Genomic DNA, 26,100 nt, shown 5'->3' on the forward strand with positions numbered 1-26,100 from the left:
GCTTTTAATCTTCATAACCTGATTTTGGTGGCCATTGGAAATGTTGACAATGAGAAAGACCTCTGTGATAACTTTTGGGAGGTATTCAGTTTTCTGAAATGGCCAGGGCTTCTCTGGCATGTAGCAAAACAGTCGATAATAAGCCTAGATTTCTGTAGATGTCTTAAGATTTTTGCTGAATTCTGCCAACTGTCTTCATGGAGGAGTATGGAAAGAAAAGTGATAAAGAATATAGATTGGGGCCCACTCAATTGATGCCTGAGCATGGAAGCGTTGAAAAGGCAGGGAGCAGAGGGAAAGCTGGCCAGAACAAGGTATTCCCAAGAACCTTTCTGCATTGGTTGTAGTTTTTCTCAGATAAAATGGGTTGTCTTAATCTGCATTGAGATTGATGCATTAAGGAGAAACATTGGCCAAAAAACCCCACCAAAAACCAAAATAAAGAGAAAGGAGCAGTGTTTCTTTAAATGCAGAGTCCCAGTAAAGTAATTCTACCAAAATACACCTTGCTTCTGCTTCCTGTGTCCTGAAGAGATTTTTAAAAACACTATTTTTCCTGCAAGTGTTGCGATGGATAGTATGGGACATTTTCCTCAAAATTGTGAATTATATTAAAGTATTTGTAATACATTCCAATTTCTTCAAACAGTGAACTCTAAGAGGAATTCACAACACATTATTTTGTAAAGCAAAGTTAGTTGGTACTTCTCTGAAATTCACTGGAATTTCAGAAGCCAAATAATTTAAATTTTGAGGCAATGATTTTGATTCTTGTATGGCTTTTTTCTTAAAAGTGAGGAGGTGGGTTTTTAAAACTGTTTTTCCGAAAGTTTTTTCATTAGGAGTAATAGGTTTATAAAGGAAAATAATGAGTCACTAGAGACCATCTATCTATCTTACTGGTATCTTAATCTGTTTGGATATAAGTAAAGAAAGTTTTATTAATAAAATAATATTAAATAATAAAACTATTTTTTTCCACAAGTAGTAAAACTAGCATCTTAATATCTAATTTGACTCCTTTACACTGTCCTTTCTGAAAGAAAGTATTATTTATAATTCTGATTTCTACAGGTATCTTTCTTGTTGTATTTCAAAGATGTTAAGGCCATGAAGGACCACCAAGTCATGATACCTTAAGCCTTCACTTAAATAAGCCATGTTAAGTGATGTAATAAAGCTAATATTTCAGCCTAATTGTGCGCTACTTCATACTGTGGAAGAAAGAAAACCACTGTTGTCCCTGCTGCTTTCACTCGAATATATTCCTTCCTGTCACTGAGTTTGGTAATCATTAGGACTTATAGCACTTAAGCAAAATAGCGCTAGTCGCCTAAGAAAACTATCTGAGCCTTCTCATCAGAAAACCAACCTGTCTGAGGTCAGTGTTGCTTCTCTAACTATGGCCAATAATGGGTATTTCAGAGGGAAGCAGAAAAAAAGAATACCAAGATTAATATTTTATGATTATGAAGCCTAGTCAGTTGAAGTTAAAGTCTTCAGACTTGGCTTGTTTTATATTTCTCACTCAAGGAGGAAAACTCTTCCATTTGAAGAAAACTTGTTCACTGATTTAAGTAGGTAAAATTAGTTGCACGTTGGGTAAATGAAATGAGTGGCAGTGTGGAGGATTTTTAGCTCCTCTATTCAGAAGCTAGTAGGAAGGAAGTTTCTTTGCCTGGATTCTCTTAAAACATTTCACTGTAAAAGTACTCGGAAACTTTTCAGGACTGTATCGCTCAGGAGTCTGAAGATTTTAATTTGACCTTTTGAGAGTTGAACTTTGCCTAGAAGAGAGACTTGAAACATTGGGTCATTGGCACGTTTTTTAATGGACTAAATAAAGACAGGAGTAATGACAATCCTCTTGTAATTTCTGAAGGTGGATTTTTTTTTATTTATTTGCTAGTAAAGATGAAGTTTAGAGTAAGGGAAGCCAAGCTAATGCCAACAGTGTATAAAATTTGGTATTTTTCCTTGCTTGCCTTCATGTTCTGAACTAGGATTGAAAGATTTTTAAAGTAACAGCAGAGTCTTGATACTCTGTAGAAGTCAGCTAGAAATTTGTCACAGCCTTTAACATTGAATCCCTTAGCACATTATACATATAAATACTGGTTTTGAAAATCTTGCTTTTCTTTTTGTAGTAAAAATGACTGTGTTAAGGAACAATAAACATGAATCTGCTTGGAAGTGGATGTTTAGCTTAATAGCAGTGGATTAGTTGGAACTCAAAGGGTAATTTATGCATTGATAATTCATTACATGTTTTCATTATGTTCTGTTTTGCTGTCTTCCCACATCTTTTTAGCAGAGGTCAGGGTCAGTTCCCTGGTTTAAGCACTGTAGATACACTTTAATTATGTAACTGCAGTGTTTTTTCCTTCTCTGTATTTTACTTTTTTTTTTAACCTATTGTGTGTTTCATTAATCTAACAACACAGAATAGGAACAACTTGATTTAAAGAAAAAAAAGACACAAAAACCTGGTGCCTGCAGGCTGTCTGGTTTCTCTCTAAACCTTTAGATAGTTAATCTTGTGAGAACTAACTAATTTTAATGAGGAGAAAAATCTGTATTACAGTAGCATCTTTACTAGATTAACGCATTTTACTTAGAGGGTTATCTCTTCAAACCTGAAACTGGAAGATTCTGACATTATTTCATAGTAAATATTTAAACTTTTTGGATAGTTTTAGTTTTCTGAAGAATGGAGCAGCTGAAATGTGTCTATCTCTTCTAAAAGTCAGTGAGCAGTTTCTCTAACTGTTCCTGGAAAGCTCCTTCTTGACTCTGCATGTTCAGTTGCTTTCTCTTCTCTTTGTAGGGTGCTTTCCATCCCTACTTAGATATTGCTCAGATTTTCATCATTTCACACTATTTAACGTCTTGAGCGCCTGTTTCTTCTTCAGGGCTTTCAAGACATTTTCGTCAGAGCTTTGAGCATCTAGTTTAAAAGAGGGAAGGAAAAATGTGGAAAAGGCGTAGCAGGCGGGTGGGAAATGTGCTGTCTGACAGCTTTAGTTGAGCTGGCTACTTTGGAAGCCTCTCTGGAAGAATGGGTACAAATACTTTATTACCATCAGCAACTGTACTGTTTTAATATGCAAAAGAAGTACATGGACAGAGTCATCACCCTCTTTATTTGGATAAATCAGTACAAGCTGCTGCTTTAAAATTCCCTTCAGTAGCTTGACATCACCTGTAGGCCTGTGCTCTCTACCAAATGTCAGCACCTGTTGTTAATGGATACTCTCCTCTCCTGGAACGGCAGCATTGGCTGGTGGGCCCGGAGGCGCAAGTGAAGAGCAAGCAAGGACGTGCAGCTTTAATAACTTTATCTGTGAGCGCTCTGTATGTGAGTGACATTTCCTTTGCCTTTTACTTGGCTGTGGTCAATAAAATTGCCACAAAGCATGTTCAGAATATCAGCTGTGCTTTTTTGTTTGCAAAGGAAACATTGACGTCCTGCGCTAAGAGATTTTTTTCAGATACAGCAGCTTACTCATCTGGACCTTTTCTTAAAAACGTATGAGGAATTCAAAGATCTATTCAAAGGTTTTTCCTTCATCATGTTGTGCCTGGGTTGAAGACTTACATGCAAGTGTTGAATAAGACTAAAATGGCAAAAGAATATGCCACTGGAATGATAAATACTTGATCTGTGTTTACTCAGGCAGTAGATTCTTGTGACGTACTCATGATGACAAGTTTTGCCAAGTAACCCATGCAGAAAGCAGCTTTTTCCAAGATACTGTCTTCAGTATGTTGCAAAACAGTTAATCCGCTTTAGGCTGCATCTACTGCATCCTCCAGGAGAAATCCTACCAAGATTCTCCTAGCATTTGTAATTGGAGAAGGTCAAAGTGCCGTAGTGAACCAGGTCCTGCTGTAAAACTCAAAAATGTTTATTTCTGGAGAGAAGTCCCTTTTAAGCATCTGTGTGCTTGGTGGTTGAGATTAGTTCTTCAGTATTATTGGATAGTTTGCAGAGAAGCTTTCAGCTAACAGATCTTTTCCCGCTGCATAACTGACAAACTGCTAATTCTTGATACAGTTTTCAGGAGAGGGAGCTATAGTATTCAACAGCAAGGGCACTGCCAATCTGAAGATCAGACTGATTCACCGCTGAATATGTATCGCTGAATGTGCAGCACTCCGTTTAAATTTTGCCTTCCATGTTATAAATGGACTGCTGTGCATGCTCTCTACACACATGCGTACATCTTCTCTATCCCTCTCTTTGCTAAACTGTACTCATCAACATTTTTAATAATATGCATGGCAAACCTTCCTGACAAATGTGATAGACTGTAAAGAACCCAGCAGAAATCAATAAACATCAAGCAATGGAGAATTTAAATAGTAAATGATGACAGCTTCTTCAGATTAAAAATCAATATTACAATGTTGAATGTGGTCTTGGATGCCACAAACAGGTCATGCTAGGCAGGTGTTCTTTCTTCACTGAGACCTCTGAGGCACCTTTTAGTGCGGCGAGGGGAAGGGGCATGCCAGCATGCATTTGAAGAAGCCTGAGTGCCATGTTTCTAGTTGGGGTGAACCCTGCAGTTCTGATAAATTTCACTGAGGTAAATGCTTTTTGAAAGTTCACTTATTGTGATTGCTGTAAGAATATATCTGTACGCATTCCAGAAAAGTTGGGTTGCAAACTCAGCAAGTAGTGTATTTTCTGAGGTCGGAGCTCTGTCTGCTCCTTGAAGAACACACAGGAGATACTAGCAGTGTCAGACACGGAGGCACCCTCTGTGCATCACTCACCGATGCTCCCAGCCTCTCATCCCTACCTAGCAATTGGACGCCAGGTCTTTTATACTGACTTGATAGGCCAGACCTGTTTTTTCTTTTACTGCAAAATGCGTTTTAAGATCTGTAGGGGAGATTTAAAATAGGAGTAGGCCACTAGTACATTACTAACTTTTGGAATTTATTTTTTCCTATTTTTGGGGTTGGTTTGTTTTTTAAATATGTTGAGTATTGCAGAAAATCCATAAATTACCCTCCTTGTTGTCAATATCACAGCTATTAACCAGCAATGGAAAGCCATTCTGCATTCTCCCACTCCCACTCCCTTCTTTCAGTTTTTTAACTTGACTCTGTCAAAAACTTTTTTAACAAAACGGAGGAGTGCCAGCACCTTGGTGTCCCCTGTGCCTGTGGATTTTAGTATTCTTAAAGCTCATCCTGTTCAGGATCTCATTCAGCTGTGCCCTATTCCCGAATACTCTTTCCAGTATAGTGTAAACTCTAAGCCAGTGTGGAATAGTGCACTGCTGGAATTCAGCTGTTCTAGTGGGCAGATTAAACCTCCTGGAAGATCAACAGCATGAGTGAATGATGTCAAATTCTTCTGAGTCTCCAATCTTTGAGGTTCCTAAACAAACAAAAGCTGAATCCCAGATATCCTGCTTTTTAATTTTTTAACTGTCAGGCTTTCATAGGTATAGTATAAAAATAATATGTCCTCAAAGATCTATTAAAGTTGTTGTGAAGGGCAGTTTTCTTCTCAGATGTAACTAAGAATCACATTTGTTTGAGAATGAAAAGTCATTCTGAGTCATAGATTTTTGATTAAAAATATAATTCTAAAGAACCTTTTATATATAGATATAGATATACACACATATGCACACACAGTGTGCTCTTATTCTGGATATTTAGTGCTTTAGTATATCCATAAATTTTAGGATTCGCCACAATGTTTTTAAAAGTAATACAATGTATATGTGGGCTATTTTTTTTCCACAAAGAAACCTGTTTTTCTTAGTGTGTAGATTTCCTGTTAGATTTAAAAATAAACTTGTATGTTTTCTTTGGCTTTGAGCCTACTTATAACTGTAAGTGCATTGATTTAATATGACAGCTAACCTGTCTATCATGATAGCCCTCAAAAGAATTCCTGCTCTATTTTACAGTTGCCTAGGAAGACAACTTTTCCCTGGAGTACTTAAGCAACACAGGGTTATCTGGGGACAAATGTAACTTACTTAAATTTTCCCTGTACAAATGAAGGCCTATTGACTACTTCTGATTATTTTCTGGACCTACAGGATTTGGCTACTTAATTTGCTCATGTGTTTTCATTCTGTAGAAGTTCAAAAGACAATAAAAGTAGTGCTTTAATTTTGGGGTTTTTTTGTCTGTTAAGAGAATTGGAGGAAGTAGAAGACAGAACTGAAAGAAGAGTTAATTTTCTATGCACGCAATTTTGAGTTTTTGGTAACCACCCCAATTAGCTTTTCTGACCAGTTTCACTAGAAAAAAATGTTTTCTAAAAAAATTGACAGGAGGATTTTTTCAGGATTTCCCTGTTTGATTCATGAAGAGAGGAGAATACAGGAAACAAAAAAACAGCAAATAGAAATGCCTGTTGATTGTGCCTGTGTTACAAATATAATAATGAAAATCTGTGATGTTGAGATCAGTGGTGGTTTGTTGTTCAGGTCTGTCCATTTCATTTTTATGGAATATAAATTCATTCCAGTGTCAGTCTTTTTGGAAGAATAAATTACAATAAAACCCCTCTCAAACTCCCCCCGCTCCCCCCAACTCCAAAACCAAAATAAAATTATATAAACTTATTTTCCAGTCTTATTCCATATTTAGCTGACCAAGCTAAGAATTACTGTATCTAGGGTAAGTTGCTTCTGATTAATCATTATGCAACTGGATAAAGGTTCGTAACAAAAAAATAATAATATTCCTGTGTTATTAGGAAGCCATGTCAGAATTTGTCTAAGATCATTTGCAGTAATTGTCGTCCTTGTGAGAGGGCTTAGCTGTGCCGTGTGTTTTTATGTTGCGTCTAATCTGATGTAACTGTGTGTTGCCACTTCAAGGGTGGTCACAGATTCTTCCCTTATACCTGTGCATTTCTGGTGATTCTTGCATCACATCAAATGATCATAAGACCATGCATGGGGCAGTGAGATCAGTCAGCTGATCCCAGAGGATGTTGTACTAGGAAAAAATCACTTGGGAGGAAGGGTGGTGTGGTGTGGAAGGGTCGGCTTGGTCATCTTTCTCATCTTGCAAATGTGCAGTCTCCAGATCTGTTGTGTGGTTTTTGGAGAAATGTCAGAAGTCTTTTTCCCAACAGCAGCCTGCACTTGCATCAGTTAGACTGAGTCTTTAACTCAAGGCAGTATATAAAGTGGCCATTTGGTTCAGTTTTACATGTTCTATAAACACTATAGGATTGGTGTGCAAGCATAGAGCTTCTTATATCTTGAATTTAGGGTGTTCTGATGTAAATGGAAATACACAATAGTTGTTCACTGGCCACTGATCGCCAGTCTTGATGGTGTTCGGTATGATTTGAGGGGAGGGGGTGTTACGGAAGGGTAGACTAGTATAGAAAGAAGGAATGTGATCTGCTAGAATACAGACTGCGGCCCCCCTTCCCCCTCCAACTTCTAGCCAATTCAAGTACCTTCCTTTTAAATTATGATCACCCAGAATAGAGTTAAGGCCACTGTAAGGCTGGCAGTGTAAAATACTCAATAGGAAATCAAACAGCACATAGCCATGAAACAGCAAAAAATCTGTCAGAGGTAATATAGGGGGTTTTGATAATGGTGTTTGAGGAAGGAAACTTCCTGATAAAATGAGCAGAGTTGCACTTCTGATTACAATTTGTTTTGGTCTTTGTGTGTCAGTGAGGTTGTATGCAATGAGGGCAGAATTCAAGATATTTAAATATGATTTGACTCATTTTCTTATTGGCTTGATGTCCTTAATGTGTGATCTTCATGTTTATAATGTGTCCACATGGGGAAATTGACCAAAGCTGCTCACGTGGAGCTCAAATTAAGAACATGTAGAATCTTTTTTTTTTTTTTTTTTTTTTTTTAATGATGAAGTCTCTCCTCACTTAAAAGCTTATTCTTTAATATTCTGGTTAATTTACTTAAGGGTTGGCTTAGGAAAATGTCTAGTACTTGGTGTCTTTCCCTTTCAAAATACACAAATGGTAATCTAAAAAAATTAAAGAATTTGATAGCCATTTTACATTTCATTGTATTTTTATATATTAGTGAGCTCTCAGTCAAATATTTTTTCTATCTTTTCTGCTATCTGATCAATCAGGAATTTGTTTTTAACACAGAGAATTCTGTGAAGAAGCATATGAGATGTGTTTCCCTGTGCTCTTTTTTAGTGAAATGACAAAAACAGTGGAGATTTCTGGGGAAGGTGGACCCTTGGGAATACATGTAGTGCCCTTTTTTTCATCTCTGAGTGGAAGGTAAGATATTTTCTGCATTGCTCAAGAAGTATATTAACGAAAGGCTTTCAGTTTCTCTTAATATACCTACTATTTAACCATAAGGAAAAGAAATGCTTAAAAGAAAATTGGTCTATGGCACTCTCTTCCATTACGAAAATATTTACTAGTTGAAGTTATGTATAAGACAATACCAACCCCTTTTTTCATATATGTCCTTTTAATTGCCTCTGTTTTTATTCTCTGAATGGTAAACTAGACTCTCTGTAGAATAATGTAATACTAAAGGTGTGTGGGCTATGGGATTAGGGTTTTTTGTAGTGTTGGGTTGACTTTGTGGGTGTGGGGTTTGGTTTTGGTTGTGCATCGGGGGTTTTTTGTTTAGGTTTGGTGGTGGTAGGTTTTTGGGGGTTTTTTTGTATTTTATTTCAATTGGATTTCTCTGCTTGGGCCCTTCCTTAGTGACATATCAGACAAGAAAAGTCAAAAAATTTGCTTGTCTGATCCTGCCTCATATTTTTCAAGCCACCTTTCAGATTTGGTTGTATAGCATTTATAAAATGTGCACTATACCATGAACTTTTCTTTGTCACAATACAATTACTTTAATTATAAATGATTTAACATAGTCTCTTGAGATCACAAAAGCCTGTTATAGCAGTGTGCTCATATTGATGTACTGTAGTTAAGACTGTGTCAGCATTTTCATTATAACTGTTTTCCAAGCTATGTAACTCAGGTGTAAAAAAAAAAAAATTAAAAAAAAAAAAAAAATATATATATTTCTTGTTTGAAATTTGACATGCAGAGGCTTAGCCACAGAGTTAATTTGACACTGGCAGTCCTGAATAAGAGATGGGAAATTGCCAGTGCCATAAATGACACTATAGTAAAATGGCTGCCTGTAACAAAGACACTTATTGTAAAAGTAAAAATTGTCTAATTCTTAAATGTTTCTTTACTTGTCAGCTTTCACGTAGGACAGACAGTGTGAAGGATTAAATTGCCTTGTAAAGGTCTGTGTGTGTAAATGTTTTCTCAGGAAGATCTGAGTTTGTAAATGAACCCAAATTCATTCAGAATGTTTTATTTGCCAAAAGGGAATATAGATGTCCACCTGCTGCCTGGAAAAATGTCGTCAATGTTTGAAGAAGAAAATTGGTCTTCGATGGGAACTGTAGGAGGTCTGAGTTCTGTCCTTGGCTTTGCAGGCTGCCTGTTTGTCTTGAGAAAGACACCTGTGTGTGTTACCCCATTATGAAATGCAGACAATAGTTCTTTGTGATAGCCATGACATAAAGGTTGTAGTGTGTACACTATATTTCAAGATCATTAGGCTAAAAATGTGATGAAGTTGCAAGCTATTAAAATCAGTAATTATTGTGACGGTTATACAGTTCTGAACTGAAGTATCACAGTGTTGGGTGCAGCTTTTAAAGACCTCCATGAAGAAAAAGCAGAGTTCCTTGGTCTACATTGCATGCAGGTTAATATGTCCTTATACACTGATGCTTCTGGGGATCTCTCAGAGCAAAGGGGTTTTTGACCGATGGAGTACTTGTTTAGACAGTTGTCTTGAAATTTTAATGACTCTTGGCAGAACCATACCAATGTCTTCGTAAAAGCACTAGAGTGACTTAAATCGCTTGTCCCTCTTATTTAATCAATTCTGAGACTAGTGAATTAATATTAACTCATGACATGAGAAAGTACAGAAGAGCATCTTATTTCTGTTGATGACAAGATACAGTTTATGGGGGAACGCTGGCCATGACTAGTTTAGTCTTGTATTTCAGTTGTAAAGTTATCTTCTAATAAGGTAATGCTGGCTTCAGCGTAGTGCTGCTGCAGAGCAGAATTTTTCCAGGGGTAGGTAAAACATTGTATTAATTTACAAAATCTTCGTTTATACAGGAACTACAAAACTAATGGAAATAGTTTTCCCCCTTTATTTTGCATTCAGATATTATTAAAAAAGGAAATTAACATTTAATAGTGCATTAAAGTAATGCTAAAATTGAGGCTGTGGAAAAAAGTAATGGAGCAATGGATTTAAGCTGCCACAGCATACGTAACTCAAGCCACTCATTCAGGTACTACAGCACGCACAGCAAGTTTCAGACAAGTGGGCAATCCTCTTGCATTATATGGATGCAGCATCTAAGCACAACAGGATTAATGAGCAACTGACTTAATTTTTACTTTCTTTTGTTTCTCTGCTGTTATTGGTTTGCATCTTAACGTAATTGCATTTCATTAGTTCTTAGGGTTTAGGTTTTTGATTGCCACTAGTTGAATGTTTGTCATCGATAGGGCTGCGGCCCCTCACCACCACTGCCCCTTTGAATCCTTTAGCGAAGGGTAACACAGGTTGCAAGAGAATCTTCATGCGATAGGTTAAATAATTTTTTTCTGTTAGATGTTTTGAAGTAGTAGTCCTCAGTAGGAACCAAGTTTTCACTTAAAGTACATTGATATGACAAATATAAATTTAAAAATCTTATTATACAGTAAATCTAAAATCAGATGCATGGTGACTATAGTGTCATTTGAAATAGTTAATGGTGTGCTGTGAATCTGTTGAATGGACTTAAATATGAGGGGCAGTTATAAATCTGAGAAAAAAATACAAGACTTCTGTTTTGTGATTGGAGCGCTGGCACATTGGAAATTGCGCATTAATATTTTATGGAGTATAACCAATAGAATATGGTCTCTAAAGGTCATCTGTCTTTGATGCTGATGTGGTATGGAAATTTGGTGGATAAAACTTGATTATAAAAGGTCTTCACAAACATGCAGTTGTCAGGTTTTTTTGGACATTATACTGGTGTCATCGGATATATGTATGTTGAGTTATAGCCTGCAATACAGAGATGCTCAAAGTGGGTCAGAAATAGCCTAGAGCTCCCAGCAGAGTTAGCCACACTGGCATTTTGCACCACCTATACTTGTTCACTTAACACATTATCAGAAATTTCTGTGCTGCACCTCAGTTTTCAATTTGCACATAACCTGGTAACAAACAACTTAGGTTTTGATGTTCTGCTGCTGTCCTGCCACATGAATAAGTAGTATTGCTGTCATGTACCAAAACAAGGGGCTTTGGCAACTGAAAAGTTCCAGAGACTTTTCAGATGTAGAAATAGTGGTTATTTTTTATCTTATTCTAATGCCTGTTCCATTTATTATAGTTGAGTTCGAAAATTGCTTTTAATCTGTTTGTGCTTTTCTTTGGAGCAATGTAATCTTAGTGGCAGAGAAATATTGCATGAGCTACATTCAAATTTTTAACTGGATGGGGAGATGTAGGTGTCTTCCTCTGTTTCTCCAAGTACAACCTAGAGGACACAATGCTTTCTGAAGTTTTAGCAAGCAGTATAGCATTAGTGTCTAGCAATTTTTCTTGGTGTTTGTTGCAATCCTTTCCCTTTTAGTTAAGGAGAGAGCTGGAAATCCTTTCTCTGGGTTAAGCGCTTCATAATGGTCTACTCTATCTCATCTCATACACAGTAGAGATATTAATATCTATTTTTAGTTGCTATAATTCATACCAGCAGAATAAGGATAGTTTTCACTCTTTTTTTTGCCTTTTAGGATGCTGGGACTCTTCATCCGTGGTATTGAAGAAAACAGCAGATCTAGACGTGATGGACTTTTCCATGAAAATGAATGCATTGTCAAGATTAACCATGTGGACCTCGCAGATAAAACCTTTGCACAGTAAGTGCTGGTTTAGTGATACTTTTAACTAGCCAGGATTTTATACAATGCTGTGTTTATTAAGTGATTCATGCAAAGGGATTAATATTTATTTCAGATAAAATGCCTGTAAAATTGATACCTGGCAGAAACTTTGTGATTTTCTTTCTGAAACCTCCAAATAAGGTGAAATTTGAGGAGAGGAATCTTCTTGTAGTCTTAGTGAACCTATTGTGCTTACTTAATTTAAATAGCATTATGGTTTTTTAATAGTTATCTTCCCTTTCTAATTCTTCTACTATTTTTCCCATATTTTCTTTGTAATTTTTTCCTCATAAGACCTTCAGAATGAGTCAACATCACAGCATGTTTTTTAATGTTCTTTTGTAAATGAAATAAGAGTATTTTTTTGTGCAGCAGCTTTTTGAGCATTTAATTTTTAAAAAAATACTAGTACTGTCAAACTATGCTTAGTTGAGCTAAATGGTCTCACCCTTTATGACTTTTATTAAAAATCTGTTGACATTTATTATCTTTCTCAAATTACTTTAAGTAACAGGTTGCTTTGATCGGCTGTGAAATAATTTGACATTGTTGCACAAAAGAATAGCCTCTCAGATTTCACAGATATTTGCTGTAGTAATTTAAATAGTAATTTGTTTTTACTTTTAATCCATATGTTTAGACAGCTGAGTGATTGTTTATAATACAACAAAAACCTAGTGAGATCTCAAGGGAGTTGAGGCTTAACTTTCTAAACAGTAAGCCAAATGTTCAAGGTTTCTAGACCAAATCAAATACGTAATTTCACTGTTAGGGATAAATATTTGCAAAATAGGTCTTTAAAACTAGCGTAGTTCTGTAGTGTAGGTATTACTTTGTTTTTGAGACTGTGCTTTTTGCTGCCTGATTGCTTTTTGAGTTACTGATTTCTGCATATTTGGTGGTAAATGTATTCTGCTGTGATACAGTACATGCCATTCTCTTCCACCCACGGAAAGTTCCTACAGAAGATACCAACTTTGTCGGAACGTAAATGTTGGTATCATATTAAAATGTTCGTTGTCTCACCCGTGCAGTTTCGTAATGAAAATGTATCCTTCTCAAATGAGATTTTGCCTGAATCAAAACCTCTCTTTTCAAAATTGTATGTGATCTTTTCTTTACAAATTTGTTGTGTCCTTTGTGTTCTCTTCAGAGTGTAACTAGATGTCCGGAGGCTTTAAGCCCATGAGATGTATGTGGAGCAGAGGACTGCGTATTTTTCTGTAAGGTTACTAGATTTTTGGGACAGTTAGAAGTACTGCAGTAAACTTTCCAGTTCTCCATCAGGCTTTCCTTCAAAATGAGAAATGCAGGACACTTCACTTTCTTCAAGTTTGTGTAAAGTTTTGGGAGTTGGAAGGGATATTTACAGAGACAATTGTTAGTTTAAAGAGGCCAATCTTGTTACATACCACGGGGAGAGTGAGAGAAGTGACTAAACGGTGATTCAGAGCAGAGCCTAATTTAGTTGGTCTAAGTCACCTTGTGTTATAATTACAAGTAGTGTGGTTGCAGTGGCATTGGATCTGAGCAGAAAAACTGTGGGCAGTGAGGGCTCCACATGCATTTGGGGACCTGGGGGAGTAATCTGGACAAGCTCTATCGTGGTCCCATGTTCTGTTACATTGTTCTGCTGAACTGCCTTCCAGAATAGCCTTCTGCATCATCTCTTTTCCCTGGCTGTTGAGAACGGCTAAAGAAAGCAGCTTTCCAGGTTGAAACTAATCTCAGTGAATATGCCTTTTAGTTTTCATCTGGCGTGACATAACTGTACTAACCTGACAGAAGTCCAAGTTACAGAAATGCTGTAATTGTAATGGATGTGAGGAAGTATTGTCCCAATGACTATTGACCCAGAAATAGTCATCACGTTCTCCTTTGAGAGGAGAATCTGTTTGCTAGTTTCAAATTGACATTTCTTCATAACCCTTGTAAAAGCTGTTTTAACACTTAGCAGAGGCTGTTACATACTGTCTCTTTCCATTTTCAGCAGAGACTTTCTAGTATTGCTCCTGATGATTGCTGCTTCTGCAGCTGTAATAGCAGCAGCCTACTTTCTGTATTCCCATGTTTATAATAGTTTTATATATTGGGACTGTTGGTCTGCTTTTGCATTTGCTGTTGAATCTATTCAATTACATTCTGTTGTGTTGCAGAGTTTCTAGCACCTCTTTTAATTGACTCCCTTATTTCTTTAAAGTATGCATTTGGGGTCTCAAGAAATGTAAATTTCTCCATCCATTATCTTTTGTCTTTGAAGTACAGCCAGTTATTTTGCCCCTGAAGACTGCATTCAGGCTTTCCCACAGGATGTCTTGCGTTATTTCCACAATTTTTTGTTTGAAGGCGATCTTATATTTTCTCTTTCATGTATTTAAAATACTTATCTCCCGAAACTGAGTTACTAAATAACCTTCTAACATATGACCAAGTGACTACTGGCAAGGATGAAGACAGAGTGTGAAAGAAACACAGTTACGACTTTACATTCTTATGGATGCCATGGTTTCTATGATTAGGGTAAGGTCTGTCCATGAAAACCTTCACAGGCTATAAGTGAGCCGGTAATCTATAACCCCTGCAGACACACTGGGACAGTGCTGTTACAGTTCTGAAACCTAACCCTTGAGGGTGGTGCTGGAAGAATACCTTCCTCCAATACTCTCCCTGCTACCTTTCTTTTCCAAGTTTGAGGTTTCTCTTTTGGCAGTGACTCCTGTCAACGAATGCGGTTATTCTGACTCTTGGTCACCTACACTCAGTGTAGCCAAGATGGTTCCTTCCCACAGCAGTATCCAATGGGACTGCCCCCTGACTTCAGTGTCTTCATGCTGCAAAACCCCCCTCAGAAAAGCTCCTCCCTTCCACTACCTAGAGCTGCAAGGTGGAGGTACTGTGCAGCTCTGTTGATCTGGGAAAGCAGTATGTTTGTATTTGTTGTGGTTTAAGCCCAGCTGGCAACAAAGCACCAGGAGGCTGCTTGCTCACTCCTCCCCCCCCCGCCCCCCCAGGTGGGATGAGGAAGAGAAAATACAAAGAAAAGCTTGTGGGTCGAGACAAGGACAGGGAGGGATCACTTACCACTTATGGTCATGGGCAAAAGACAGACTCGACTTGGGGAAGAAACAAAATCAATTCAATATACTACCAATCAAATCAAAACAAGGATACTGAGAAGTAAAACCAAACCCTAGAACACCTTCCCCCCACCCCTCTCTCCTTCCCAGCTCAACTCCATTCCCGGTTCTCTACCTCCTCCCCTGCAGCGGTGCAGGAGGATGGGGAATGGGGGTTGGGGCTAGTTCATCACACGTTGTCTCTGCTGCTGCTTCCTCCTCAGGGGAGGACTCCTCCCTCTTCCCCTGCTGCAGCGTGGGGTCCCTCCCACGGGAGACAGTCCTTCATGAACTTCTCCAATGTGGGTCCTTCCCATGGGCTGCAGTTCTTCACGAACTGCTCCAGCGTGGGTCCTTTCCGCAGGCTTCAGTCCTTCAGGCACAGACTGCTCCAGCGCGGGCTTTCCTATGGAGTCATGGCCATCTTGGGGGGCATCCCCCTGCTCTGGCGTGGGCTCCTTCCCAGGCTGCAGGGGGACATCTGCTCCCCTCTGTGGGCTGGGGGGTACAGCCTGCCGCCTCACCACGGGCTGCAGGGGCATCCCCTCCTCCGGCGCACCTCCTCCCCCTCCTTCTTCACTGGCCTCAGTGTCTGCACAGGGGTTTCTCTCACATTCCACTCTCCACTGCAGGTTCCCCTTCTTAAATCTGTTCTCCCAGAGGTGCTACACCGTCACTGATGGGCTCAGCCTGGGCCAGTGGCGGGTCCGACTTGGAGCTGGGGAAGCTTCTAGCAGCTTCTCACAGGAGCCACCCCTGCAGCCCCTCCCCTGCTACCAAAGCAGTGCCACACAAACCCAATACAGTATTCAAGATGTTAACGTTTGCAGTGGCTTCCTTTCTGTATCGGTGTAAAAAGCTGTTTATTTCAGAAGTACTTTCAGTGTTGACTCCTGTTGCATAACTGAGTGTAAATCCAAAGCCAAGACTTCAGTGAAATACTGACTTTGCCTGACTGACAAACGTGCTACAGAAAGGTAGAAGATATGTAAATTGTTCTCAAAAGGACCCCATGATTTATTTAAATATTAATGTGGCCATTACTTCCCCTCTTGACCTGATTCTGCTAAGCAGTAGTTCTTGATTTTTCATTCTCAAAACGTGCTTCAGCTACTGCTTCTGTTTCTACTTGAGTTGTCTTCTGCAGTATGGAAGAAAGTGAGTCCACTTACTCCATCAGAAGGTAGGAGAGGAATGTGTGGAGAGAGAGAAGTCTCCTTTGTTCCTTTAGAATCCAAGGTCATAAAATGTCTTGATTGACCAAATCTACAGGTTATTCAAAATGTAGGGAAGTCTGTATGAACAGTTGCTCCGGCCAACTTGTCTTAATTGTCTTGCAATACATGGGAACCTGAACACTGTATTGTTACCATGTTATCAGTTCAAGGGGAGTAGTTTCGTTAAATGCTCTAACACAGTTTCTGGTGTTGCAACTGAGCACATCTATAAAGCCATTGATTAAGTAAAGTCCACATAGCCACCTTAGCAAGAGGTTACTGCTTGAAAGATTTGGGTAGTATCTACCTATTCTTTTATCCATTTATGTAGAAACACACAAATAGTTGCAACTTTTCTGTCACCAGTATTTTTTCTGATGTCTATATATCCCATACCATGATCCTTTTCTGTTGCACCATTTGCAGTCACAATATTTCTTCTGAAGATGTTCATATATCCCATAGCCTCATCCTTTTTTATTGCTTTGGAATCAGCCAGCAGTTGCATTAGGGGTGATGAAGGAATCTGAGGGGCAGTTAAATAAATGGAGTCTTGAGCTTGCTCAGAGTAGATGTATCCACCAGAGCAATTGGTTTTTAAGTGCTCAGTGTGCCTCTATGCCACCAACAAAATATGTAACAGAAAAACACTTGAAAAAGGTAGCAAGCTATAACTTCAGGAGTCTTTTGATGAGCTTTTGCCATTGGAACTTCCCTTCCTGATGTTTTGCATGAAGAATTGCGTTCATTAGTTTATTGTGGCTGGTATGTTTTCATAGCACCCTAGGACTCCTGACAGATGTGCTGTTCCTACTTGAAATGTAAGGAAATGCGGTAGTTTAGAAATCTTGTTTCATGTTTACTTTTTAGCAAAGGGGCCCTGTAGATGTGAAGGTAAGGTTATTTCTTCACGTTTAAAATAAATTTTTGTCTTATTCCCTGTAAACAACTTCAAACTGGAAAAATTGGGCAAAGTTTGTTATGTGAATTTACGTACCTTTCTTTTAAAGGGCTCAGGATATCTTCCGTCAGGCAATGAAATTTCAAAGTGTCATCTTAGAAGTCCTTCCTCCATATAATCGAGAACAATATGAGAAGTCTGCTATTGCTCCTCTTTGTTTTCTGGATAACGAAGAAGGAGTTCCAAAAACAAAGATTCCGCCTCCTGTTCATCCAAAACCTGCTCTGAAAACAGTTACTCTTTCTGGAGCAAGCAGCTTGGAGGCAGGTGTACAGGCAACACTACAACAAGCTAAGAGCCCCAGCCTCCCACGTCTGGGTAGAAAGTTGTCTTCTCCCTCCTTGTCTCCCCTTATGGGCTTTGGCATTAAAAAAAATGCAAAGAAAATAAAGATAGACCTGAAAAAAGGTAAGTCTTTGGAGATGATGTGATTAATTCTGTATCATGTTCTCTATAGTGATACCTTAACTTTTAACTAAACTAGTGACATTAAAACTCTAAGTACAAAAGCACAAGCAAGTTATTTATGGTTTAAAAGTTCCAAAACTTCCAAAAGCTGAAGGAATATTAACAGTAATGTTCTCAACAGTCAGCTTTGTCGTAAATTTTGGATGCATGTTATCCAGATTTACTGATTTTTAAAGCATGTCAGTTACTGATTATGTGGAAGGTGTTTCATTAGCAACATGGGATATTAAGAGATGCTTCAGCCTTTTCACAAGTACAGAATAAAAATTTGAACTGTCTGCTGGTGACCTTTGTTATTTTTATTCGTATCTGCTAATTGACTACAGCACTGTTATGACATTCTTTTAAAGATATGTTTAAAAATATATTCTGGTCTGTTTCATGTTATCCAAGAGGTTGACCACAGATTTACCTGTCTTTCCCTTTTTTATTTTCTGCAAACCTTTTCTTTCCATCTCTATTTATTCAGCTGTCAGCAGGCCGAATTTTCTGTGTATATCTTTAATTGCTGCTTCATGCAGATGTCTGTCTTTGCATGGAGTAACAGGTTTATGCACATGTTGTAAAATGTGCTTAAGCAGATCCCAATTAGCATTTATATTTTCTGTTTAATTTCTGTCTCTGATTTGGCTGAGAGTTAAATTTTATGCTAGAAGTGGCCCTTTTAAAAACTCTAACTTTATTCTTTTAACACATAATGAATGTAATCAAGCCGTCATTTCTTAATTTTTGTTATTTCTTAACTTAAATCATGTATTTTTACTTCTGAACTCTTCAGCTTTGCATTAACAAAGCCTACTTTAGAATTTTCCCCATTTTAGATGTAATGTTTTTGATTTTGAAACAGTAATTTATATTTTTAGAAATGATAGGAATGTGATACTGACATGATGATGTCTCTGAAAACTATCACATGGGTAGCAATCCTGCTCAATATAAAAAGATTTTTATGGACCCTGCTATTCCTGGGTGATTTGGGTGGCTTATAAGCAGTACCTGCTAATATTGATTTTACTCCCTAATTATTTGTTAAAACATTTGTCTAATAACACTTGAGGTTGTTTATTTCCAAGCAGCAAACAACTTCACTAATGGAAGCTTTGAAATATCACTTTGTCCTTTCTTAACAACATGTTGCCAGCAGTTTTTGCATTCAAATCATGTGACATTTTCCACTTTTCTCCAAGTTTCGGTAAACCCTGCTAAATTTATGCTCATAAACAATTCTGGTTGCTCTGATTTGTTTCAAAGACTATTGACATTAATGTGAAGGCTGATACTAAAACCACCTAGAGAAAAGGTAAATGCTTTAAAATGAGAGTTCTTGCTTGTTTTGTATTGTTGTGGGCTATCCAAAAGTATTTCCATCTCTAGCTGTTGCAGGAAGATCTGAGCATGTGTTCTGACATTGATAGAATTCCGCTCTAGACCATGCAGAAAACAGGCTCATGTTTACAGCTTTTTGTTTGCTTTCTTTTTTTAAGAGCTAACCTGAATTGAGTGTGTATCATACGTTGCTGACATTGTTTACTTACTTTTAATGATCATAATTTGCTTGTTGAAACTTATGTTGGGAGTTCTTTATCTGACCTTCTAGGTCCAGAAGGACTTGGTTTCACTGTGGTTACCAGAGACTCTTCAGTACATGGTCCTGGTCCGATTTTTGTGAAGAATATTTTACCAAAAGGTGCAGCAGTAAAAGATGGTCGTTTGCAATCAGGAGACAGAATCCTGGAGGTTAGGATAAACGTCCATTCTATTTGCATTGCTGAGTATTGATCGCTGGTTTTGACATGAATATTTTATTTCCTTATACATACTACTGATGTATGGAGTTAAAATTCTTGACCTTGGTTTAAAATAAAAAAGTCTTATGGCTTTTGTACTGTTTGTCAACAAGTATTTTACACTGCAATTTGGAAAAAGGTGCTTTTCACAAGCATCCATGGGATGTTTGAACAAGGGGAACCTGATAACATCTTGGTTCTTAAAGCAGATAAATGTATCAGTTTAGAAATAAAACATGTCTTGCCTCTTCAGCCGTGTCCAAAAATCTCTGATTAATATCGAGGTGGTCAAGTGCTGATTTTAAGGCAATTTTGCTCAAATCAGTCTGTTTAAAGTTTTCAATATCTTGTGACTTACAATCTCATTATCTAATGGGTTATTTCTACTTACTAACCTCAAAAAGCTCTTAAGGTAAACAGTTTTAATACTTAGGTCTTGTTTCTGTACTTTTTCATCTTCAAAGTGCTTTACAAACTAATTAAGCCTCACAAACCCCCTGCAAGGTGGGTAAGTACTACAGAGCTGCTTTAACAGATGGTGAAAATGAGGGGAAAAAAAAGGTTAAGTGGTTTGTGCAGGGCCAGAGGGGGGAGAGACAGTGTGGGAGCTGTTGCTAATTCTTCTTTGCTCTCAGTCACTGAATGCCACCTGTGTTAGTTGAGGGGGAAATGACAAAGGACAGTCATACTCACAGATGTGACATCCTCTGTTCTTTTGTGTCTGGTAGGTGAATGGACGGGACATCACTGGCAGGACCCAGGAGGAGCTTGTAGCTATGCTGAGGAGCACAAAGCAAGGGGAAACTGTCTGTCTGATTGTGGCTCGTCAGGAGGAGGCCTTTCTACCTCGAGAGCTGGTAAACATTATTTTTTCCTGAAGAGTGATATTGAAACAATTCCATGTTTTAAAACTAGCCCAAGAAATAGAAATTAATTGTTGTTGGCTAAGAAAGCCAGCAAAAGGTAACTGTATAAGGCTTGTGTTCGAGATGTATTTATACTTACATTTGATTTTGAAGGATATTTGATTTCATCTACTTTAGATGCAATTCCATGCAATCTGATTTTTCATCCCATAAATGACATCGTAAGCATAACTCATGGGGGGAATATTGTAAATTCACTTAGTAACTGTGAGGTCAAGCATGACTGAAAATGGATTATTCTCTTTGAGAAAAGCAACAAACTTTAAACCAGAAATTTAAAGAGCATGTAATGAGTCCTGCAGCTTATCAGTAACAAACTAGTGAGGGTTGCTGCCCCCAGGAGATGCATCTCCTAAACCAGGTGCCAAACTGAGGGAGTGGTGAGGAATAGAATTCTGTTGTACTCATAAATTTTGGAAGCAAGCTTTTCCTTGGCTGCAAGTCTTTGACTTAATAGGCTCTTGCATGTCTGACTTTGTTCTATCTTAAATGCTTGATTTTCACTTTTTTTTTTTTTTAAACACTGGCATGAAACTGTGTTCTCTTTTCTCTCACATAGAGGGAGGACTACATCAGTGTAAAAGTGCTATCTGATACCTGTTTCCCTTCAAAGAAGGTCATCTCTTTGGTCGCCTCTTCCTTATCTTGATTGATGGCTATACTTGACCTTTCATTAAGAAGTTCTCAGGATAAGGGAAGGACAGCATTTCCTGCTTTTGTCTCATTTTATCTCCTTTAAAAAACATAAACTGCCTTCATTCTTAAGTCTTAAGATGCCGCCTTCTTGCTTTTCCTTTTGCTTTAGACCATTAGCATCCTCCATGTTTCCTCACAAAACATTGCTGACAGTTTTCCTCTTGTTTCCTTGTTACCAGTTGGACCTTGTTGAGGAAAGGGTGCCCGTTGCCTATGGTAGGATAAGAAGCTGGAGGGGAGTTCAGATTCTCTCATACGAGCCTTTCCTCTTGTGCCACTGGTGCCCACTTTTTCATGTAGTATAGCAATTGTGAAGTGTCCTAACGAAACTATTCTTGCTTTCATTTTCCTTTTTTATTGGGTAATCTTTAAGGAGTATAATGGTAGAATATTTTCAGCCCTGTAATGGGCATTTGTTGTCAGTGATTCCCAAAGCACCAAAGTTGGTCGTTGTAATCCTCTGTTTAGTAAGCCCCTAGCTGTAGAGTCAGTGTCTGTATGGATCGGAGGGAAATTCCTGAGTGTGAAAGTACTGAATTATCTATTGTGTTCAGGATTTCTTTTCTTCCACAAGCTCTTCTAAGTAAGAGCTAATTTTTTTGAAAAGGCTACCCATCAACAGGTTTTTTTTCTTCCGGATTAAGTTATAAAACACATTAGTTGGAAAATGGACTTTTAAAAAAAGTATGTATTCTTCTTTTATCTCTCCTGTTCCCCCAACATTATACGTTATTCTTTATTATCATAGTACAAATTGTCTTGGAAATCACTGTAATAATGTGTGAGTATAAAAGACTGGAAGAATCTGAAAGCTATTTGTAACTTTTACCTGCCACAATTGCCTGCTATTAAATTCTAGCCCCTACAGCAAGGATTAACCACCTTTCAAAAGGTGACTTATGACTGGCATGATTGAAATCCAGAAAGTAGCCACGTTTATCCTGCTGGCTTGACCTTCGCTTAGATTGCTTTCTCTGCAAAAGAATGATGCACAAGTGATGGCCTTCACTGTAACAGTGATGATATGTGAATTCTAATACTGTTCTGTGTTTCTTGTTATCCCAGTCAAGTACAATATAATACAAATGTGAGTTACTGAAATACATTAGATAATTTTATGAAACCAGCCCTTCTAAATTAAAAAGCCTTTCAGCAGCATCTGTTTGGTAGCTCACAGCAAAAGTGTGGGTTACTATAACACTAAGCTACCAGATGTTGATATTAATGTGATGCTTGTTAGAATTCATAGGATGACTGAGAATAGTCTCAGCAAAGATTAAAAAAAAAATAATTAAAATTGGTTTAGCTTTTTTCTTTGTTTTTAGCTTTAGCCATGATATTACATTCGACTAATCCTCTGCTACCTCAAAAGATCCAATGCTGTTTTGATCAAAGAGGAGAAAAAAGCCAGCACTTTAAATGTTTGTTTTTGGAAGAAAAGGCAGTGGATAATCCAATATTTTTCAAGGACAGCTGTAACTGAATGTTCTGACTATGTAACATGCATGCAGAGTTTCCCTAAATACTTGGGGGTTTTGTTAATACCTGGCAATGGTAGGGTAATTGCTTTTTATCAGACTTGGTTCTTGATTTGAGCAGTTCTCCAGGGACTGTAATCTGAGAAGCTGTTTTCTTCAGATTCCCTGTTACCTGTGGAAGGGAAGAGAAGGACCACCTGGTAAACGTGTCCAGTCCCCACAGCTTCCTGTGGCAAAGATGCCTCTGGAAGTTGGACCCACTAGAGACCATGCACAAACCCACTTTTGAGCATGTTGCTCCACTAGAACGGGATTCCTACATGGATTTCTGGAGAGAATTTGATAGCTGCAGGGGCACAAAGCAAATAATGTAACAAAGTAACAGTGGGTGGCATTTGGTTGCATGGGTCTGTAATAATATAATTTGAGTTTACCTCGTAACAAAGCTGTGGTTTGGAGAAAGCTTCGTCTCATTAGTATTTTCTCTTCAGTAAGCTAGGTGGGAGCAGAGTTTGGGGGTTTTGTTACTGTGATCTATGCTGATGAATTGCTAGCAGGTACAAAAGTATATTCAGAGTTGCAAACCTGTACCACATCAGCCAGGAGAGAGATGTGATATGGGTGAGGATGAATCAGTGTTGCAAACAGGCATTATTAAATTATAGGGAATTGGGACTTCAGTTACACTAGTCCATGCAACATGTGAGAGTTGTACAGTTACATTGTTTGTGCATAATGAGGGAATAAAATAGAAAATCCAATCTTTGTAGTGTTGTTACTGCTTTTAAAAAAGCAAAGGAGGATCCAGTGAGGTTTTTTGGTTGTTTTTTTTTTTAATTGAAGCAGATCAGTGGAGTAGAATTTGGACCAACCACAGGCTGTCCTCCTTATTATCCAGTTAGCCAAATGTTCCCAGTAATTCATGCCAGCTGTTGACAATATAGCAGCTGAGTAAGGAGCTGATTCCAAAACTCAGGGGAGGGTCTTGATTCACTTAATTACCACAGTCTACAGAGTGGCCAGTGATTAGTGCATTCTTTGAGGTGCATTTGGGTTTTAAACTGTGTAACACTGATTGTTTTCTAAAGGATGGTGAATATTACAGAGAGAAACTGGCTTAACTGAACAGGTTTGGATTTTCCAGCTCTTATCAAAGTAAATGGAATATACATCAAATTGTGGCTATGATTCTATTGTGTTTTGAAAATACAATGTTTTGATCATGTGTATTTGTTGCATCTTGTTCTTTCTCCAGGGAAAATGTGTGATCTGAAGGTGCCATTTCTTTTAATAATGATATAAAGATCACTTACTGTCCCTTCTCTCTCTTTATCCCTGAATTGGTAAAACAAACAAAGCTACTTGCATGAGAACAGCTTTGGTGTAACCCATTCTGTGCCATGACCCTATGCAATTCTTTATTCTTGTTATTTTTCATGAGCCTTCAGGATAGTGGGTATGACGCACATAAACAGAGGAATGTGCCTGTTCTGCAGTTGCCAGAAATAATATAGCACTGAAAATACTTTGATGCATTTTTCTTTAAGTTAGAGCACATACATAGTGTAATTTTTGCATATGCTTTTGTTGTTGTTGTTTTAAAGATAGCTTTGACTTACCGCTTTCAACTGTAATCACTATCTCTATGGGTTTTGCCATATTCACTGATTCCTGAAGAATGGAGGAGGAAAGGGAACAAACCAGCATTTTTACAACAAAAGCTAAAACAACAACAATGTATATAATGTACTAGCTGATCTTTAATTCTGAGTCTTTTTTTACACATGTACTATACAGGATAGAAGGAAGCAGGATGAGTGGCAAGTTCAATTAAGCATTTTTTCTTCATTCTGCGTACCATGTGATTAACTTTTATGTTTCGGTTTTCCCCTAGCTAATTCCTTCCACTACCTTGAACTTCTATGCCTGAAGGAGAACTTGTTTGCCTGAAGTGTTGTCTTTTTTGTTTTTAATATTCAAAGTTTAATTTCTGTTACTTCCTTTTAATGGTTTCTTGCCTTTTCATGTGCAGGAAATAATAGGTGAAATTTCAACCTAGACTTAACCATTTTTGCACCTGTTTTTGTAGGTCAAACCAGTGATTCTAGTGCTCAATTAAGCAGAAATGGTCAAATAATTTCAGTCAGAAAGTGATTCTAGCAAGTACCAATTCTCTGTTGTGTTATCTCTATTCAAAGGGGAAGAATCTGATAGAAAAAAAAGTCAATATACATATGTTGGATTTTAATAACAATCACAAGATTCAGTTCTTGAATTGTTCTGCATAATAAAGAGAAGGATATTGTGAATACGCATGGTGCCTTCCATTTTGAATAACTTTATGTAGATTTTAAAAGTCCAGGTTTTTTTCCAAGAACTTTTGAAGGAACGTGTTTAATTTGGGGCCTATAGTTTCCCTTTATCTAGAATAGTTGAGAGATGAGTGTAGGTTGTGTCTACACAAATGTATCTTTTTAGAGTGAATACATTGTGTACTGTAGCCCCTCAAAGGTTTTCAGCTTTCATTATGTTTTTCAGAAGATGGTTACTAGTTCGTTATAGCTTAGAGTACTGGAAACTATGCAGTGAGGTTTGTTGATTAGTTACTGTGCTCGTTATAAAAGTCAGTAAGAGATCACTGTTTAGAAGGAATGTGACAGTCTTTCCTGTCACAGTGAATAGAAGGTGTGGCAAAAGTATCCCTTTATTTATCCCGGGTTTTAGTGGGACTCCCTAACTTACCAAAGGGGAATAAATTGAATGAATAATTCATGTATCTTTAAAAAGTGGTTGGGTTTTTTAATTTAAACTAGATCCGACAATTTTGCAATGGCAGAACAAGCTCTCATATGCTGTGAAGTGCCAATATAGCTACCAACACAGCAAACATTTATTGTGCTTTTCCATGTGATAGTGGCAGTCAGCCTTTTTGAGGCTGCAGACTTTATTGCATCCGGTCTACCATTGCTTTTGCTGTCAAACCTGTCAAAGTGTTGTGATCCAGTAATGATTTGTCTTTCAGATCCCACTCTTACTATTTTCCAGCAAATACAAGGAATCTTAAAAGGGTGGTCTGAAAGCTCTGGTCATAGCACTCGTTGCTTGCAAGAACCTCTGATGGTGCTCTGCCTGTTGGTAAAAAAAAAAAAGTTAGAGTGGGGTCAAGTAAGGAGAGAAAAGCATAGTTTTACTCATACCATGAGATACTGTATTTGCTTTCAGGTTTACTGCCCCAAACTCAGCTCTAAGTTGAGGAACCCTACCTCAGACCATTGGGAAATGAAATCAGAAGTATATATACATCAGAATAGAGGTGTATAAAATCTGGCTTTTAACAGAAATTGAGTCTTAATACATTTTAGATGCATTTACCCAGATTTACAGTATTTGCTTTTAATAAAACCAAAGTATTTGGGCAATTCTTAAATCTTACTGGCAGCTATAGTACCTTGCCATTTA

General features: G+C 37.8%; 1 protein-coding gene across 6 annotated transcripts in view; it reads left to right on the forward strand.

Moving 5' to 3' along the window:
* Window positions 1-26,100, forward strand: part of PARD3B (par-3 family cell polarity regulator beta) — a 433,796-nt gene that overhangs the window by 186,709 nt on the left and 220,987 nt on the right. For all 6 annotated transcript variants that reach the window (XM_069781654.1, XM_069781655.1, XM_069781656.1 and 3 more), the window contains 5 exons: window positions 8,180-8,266; window positions 11,843-11,968; window positions 17,336-17,694; window positions 19,352-19,491; window positions 20,270-20,398. In XM_069781654.1, the coding sequence (XP_069637755.1) occupies window positions 8,180-8,266; window positions 11,843-11,968; window positions 17,336-17,694; window positions 19,352-19,491; window positions 20,270-20,398 (841 nt within the window). The remainder of the gene's footprint in view (window positions 1-8,179; window positions 8,267-11,842; window positions 11,969-17,335; window positions 17,695-19,351; window positions 19,492-20,269; window positions 20,399-26,100) is intronic.

This window comes from Haliaeetus albicilla, chromosome 4 (genome assembly GCF_947461875.1).
Source record: "Haliaeetus albicilla chromosome 4, bHalAlb1.1, whole genome shotgun sequence".
Taxonomy (NCBI): Eukaryota; Metazoa; Chordata; class Aves; order Accipitriformes; family Accipitridae; genus Haliaeetus; species Haliaeetus albicilla.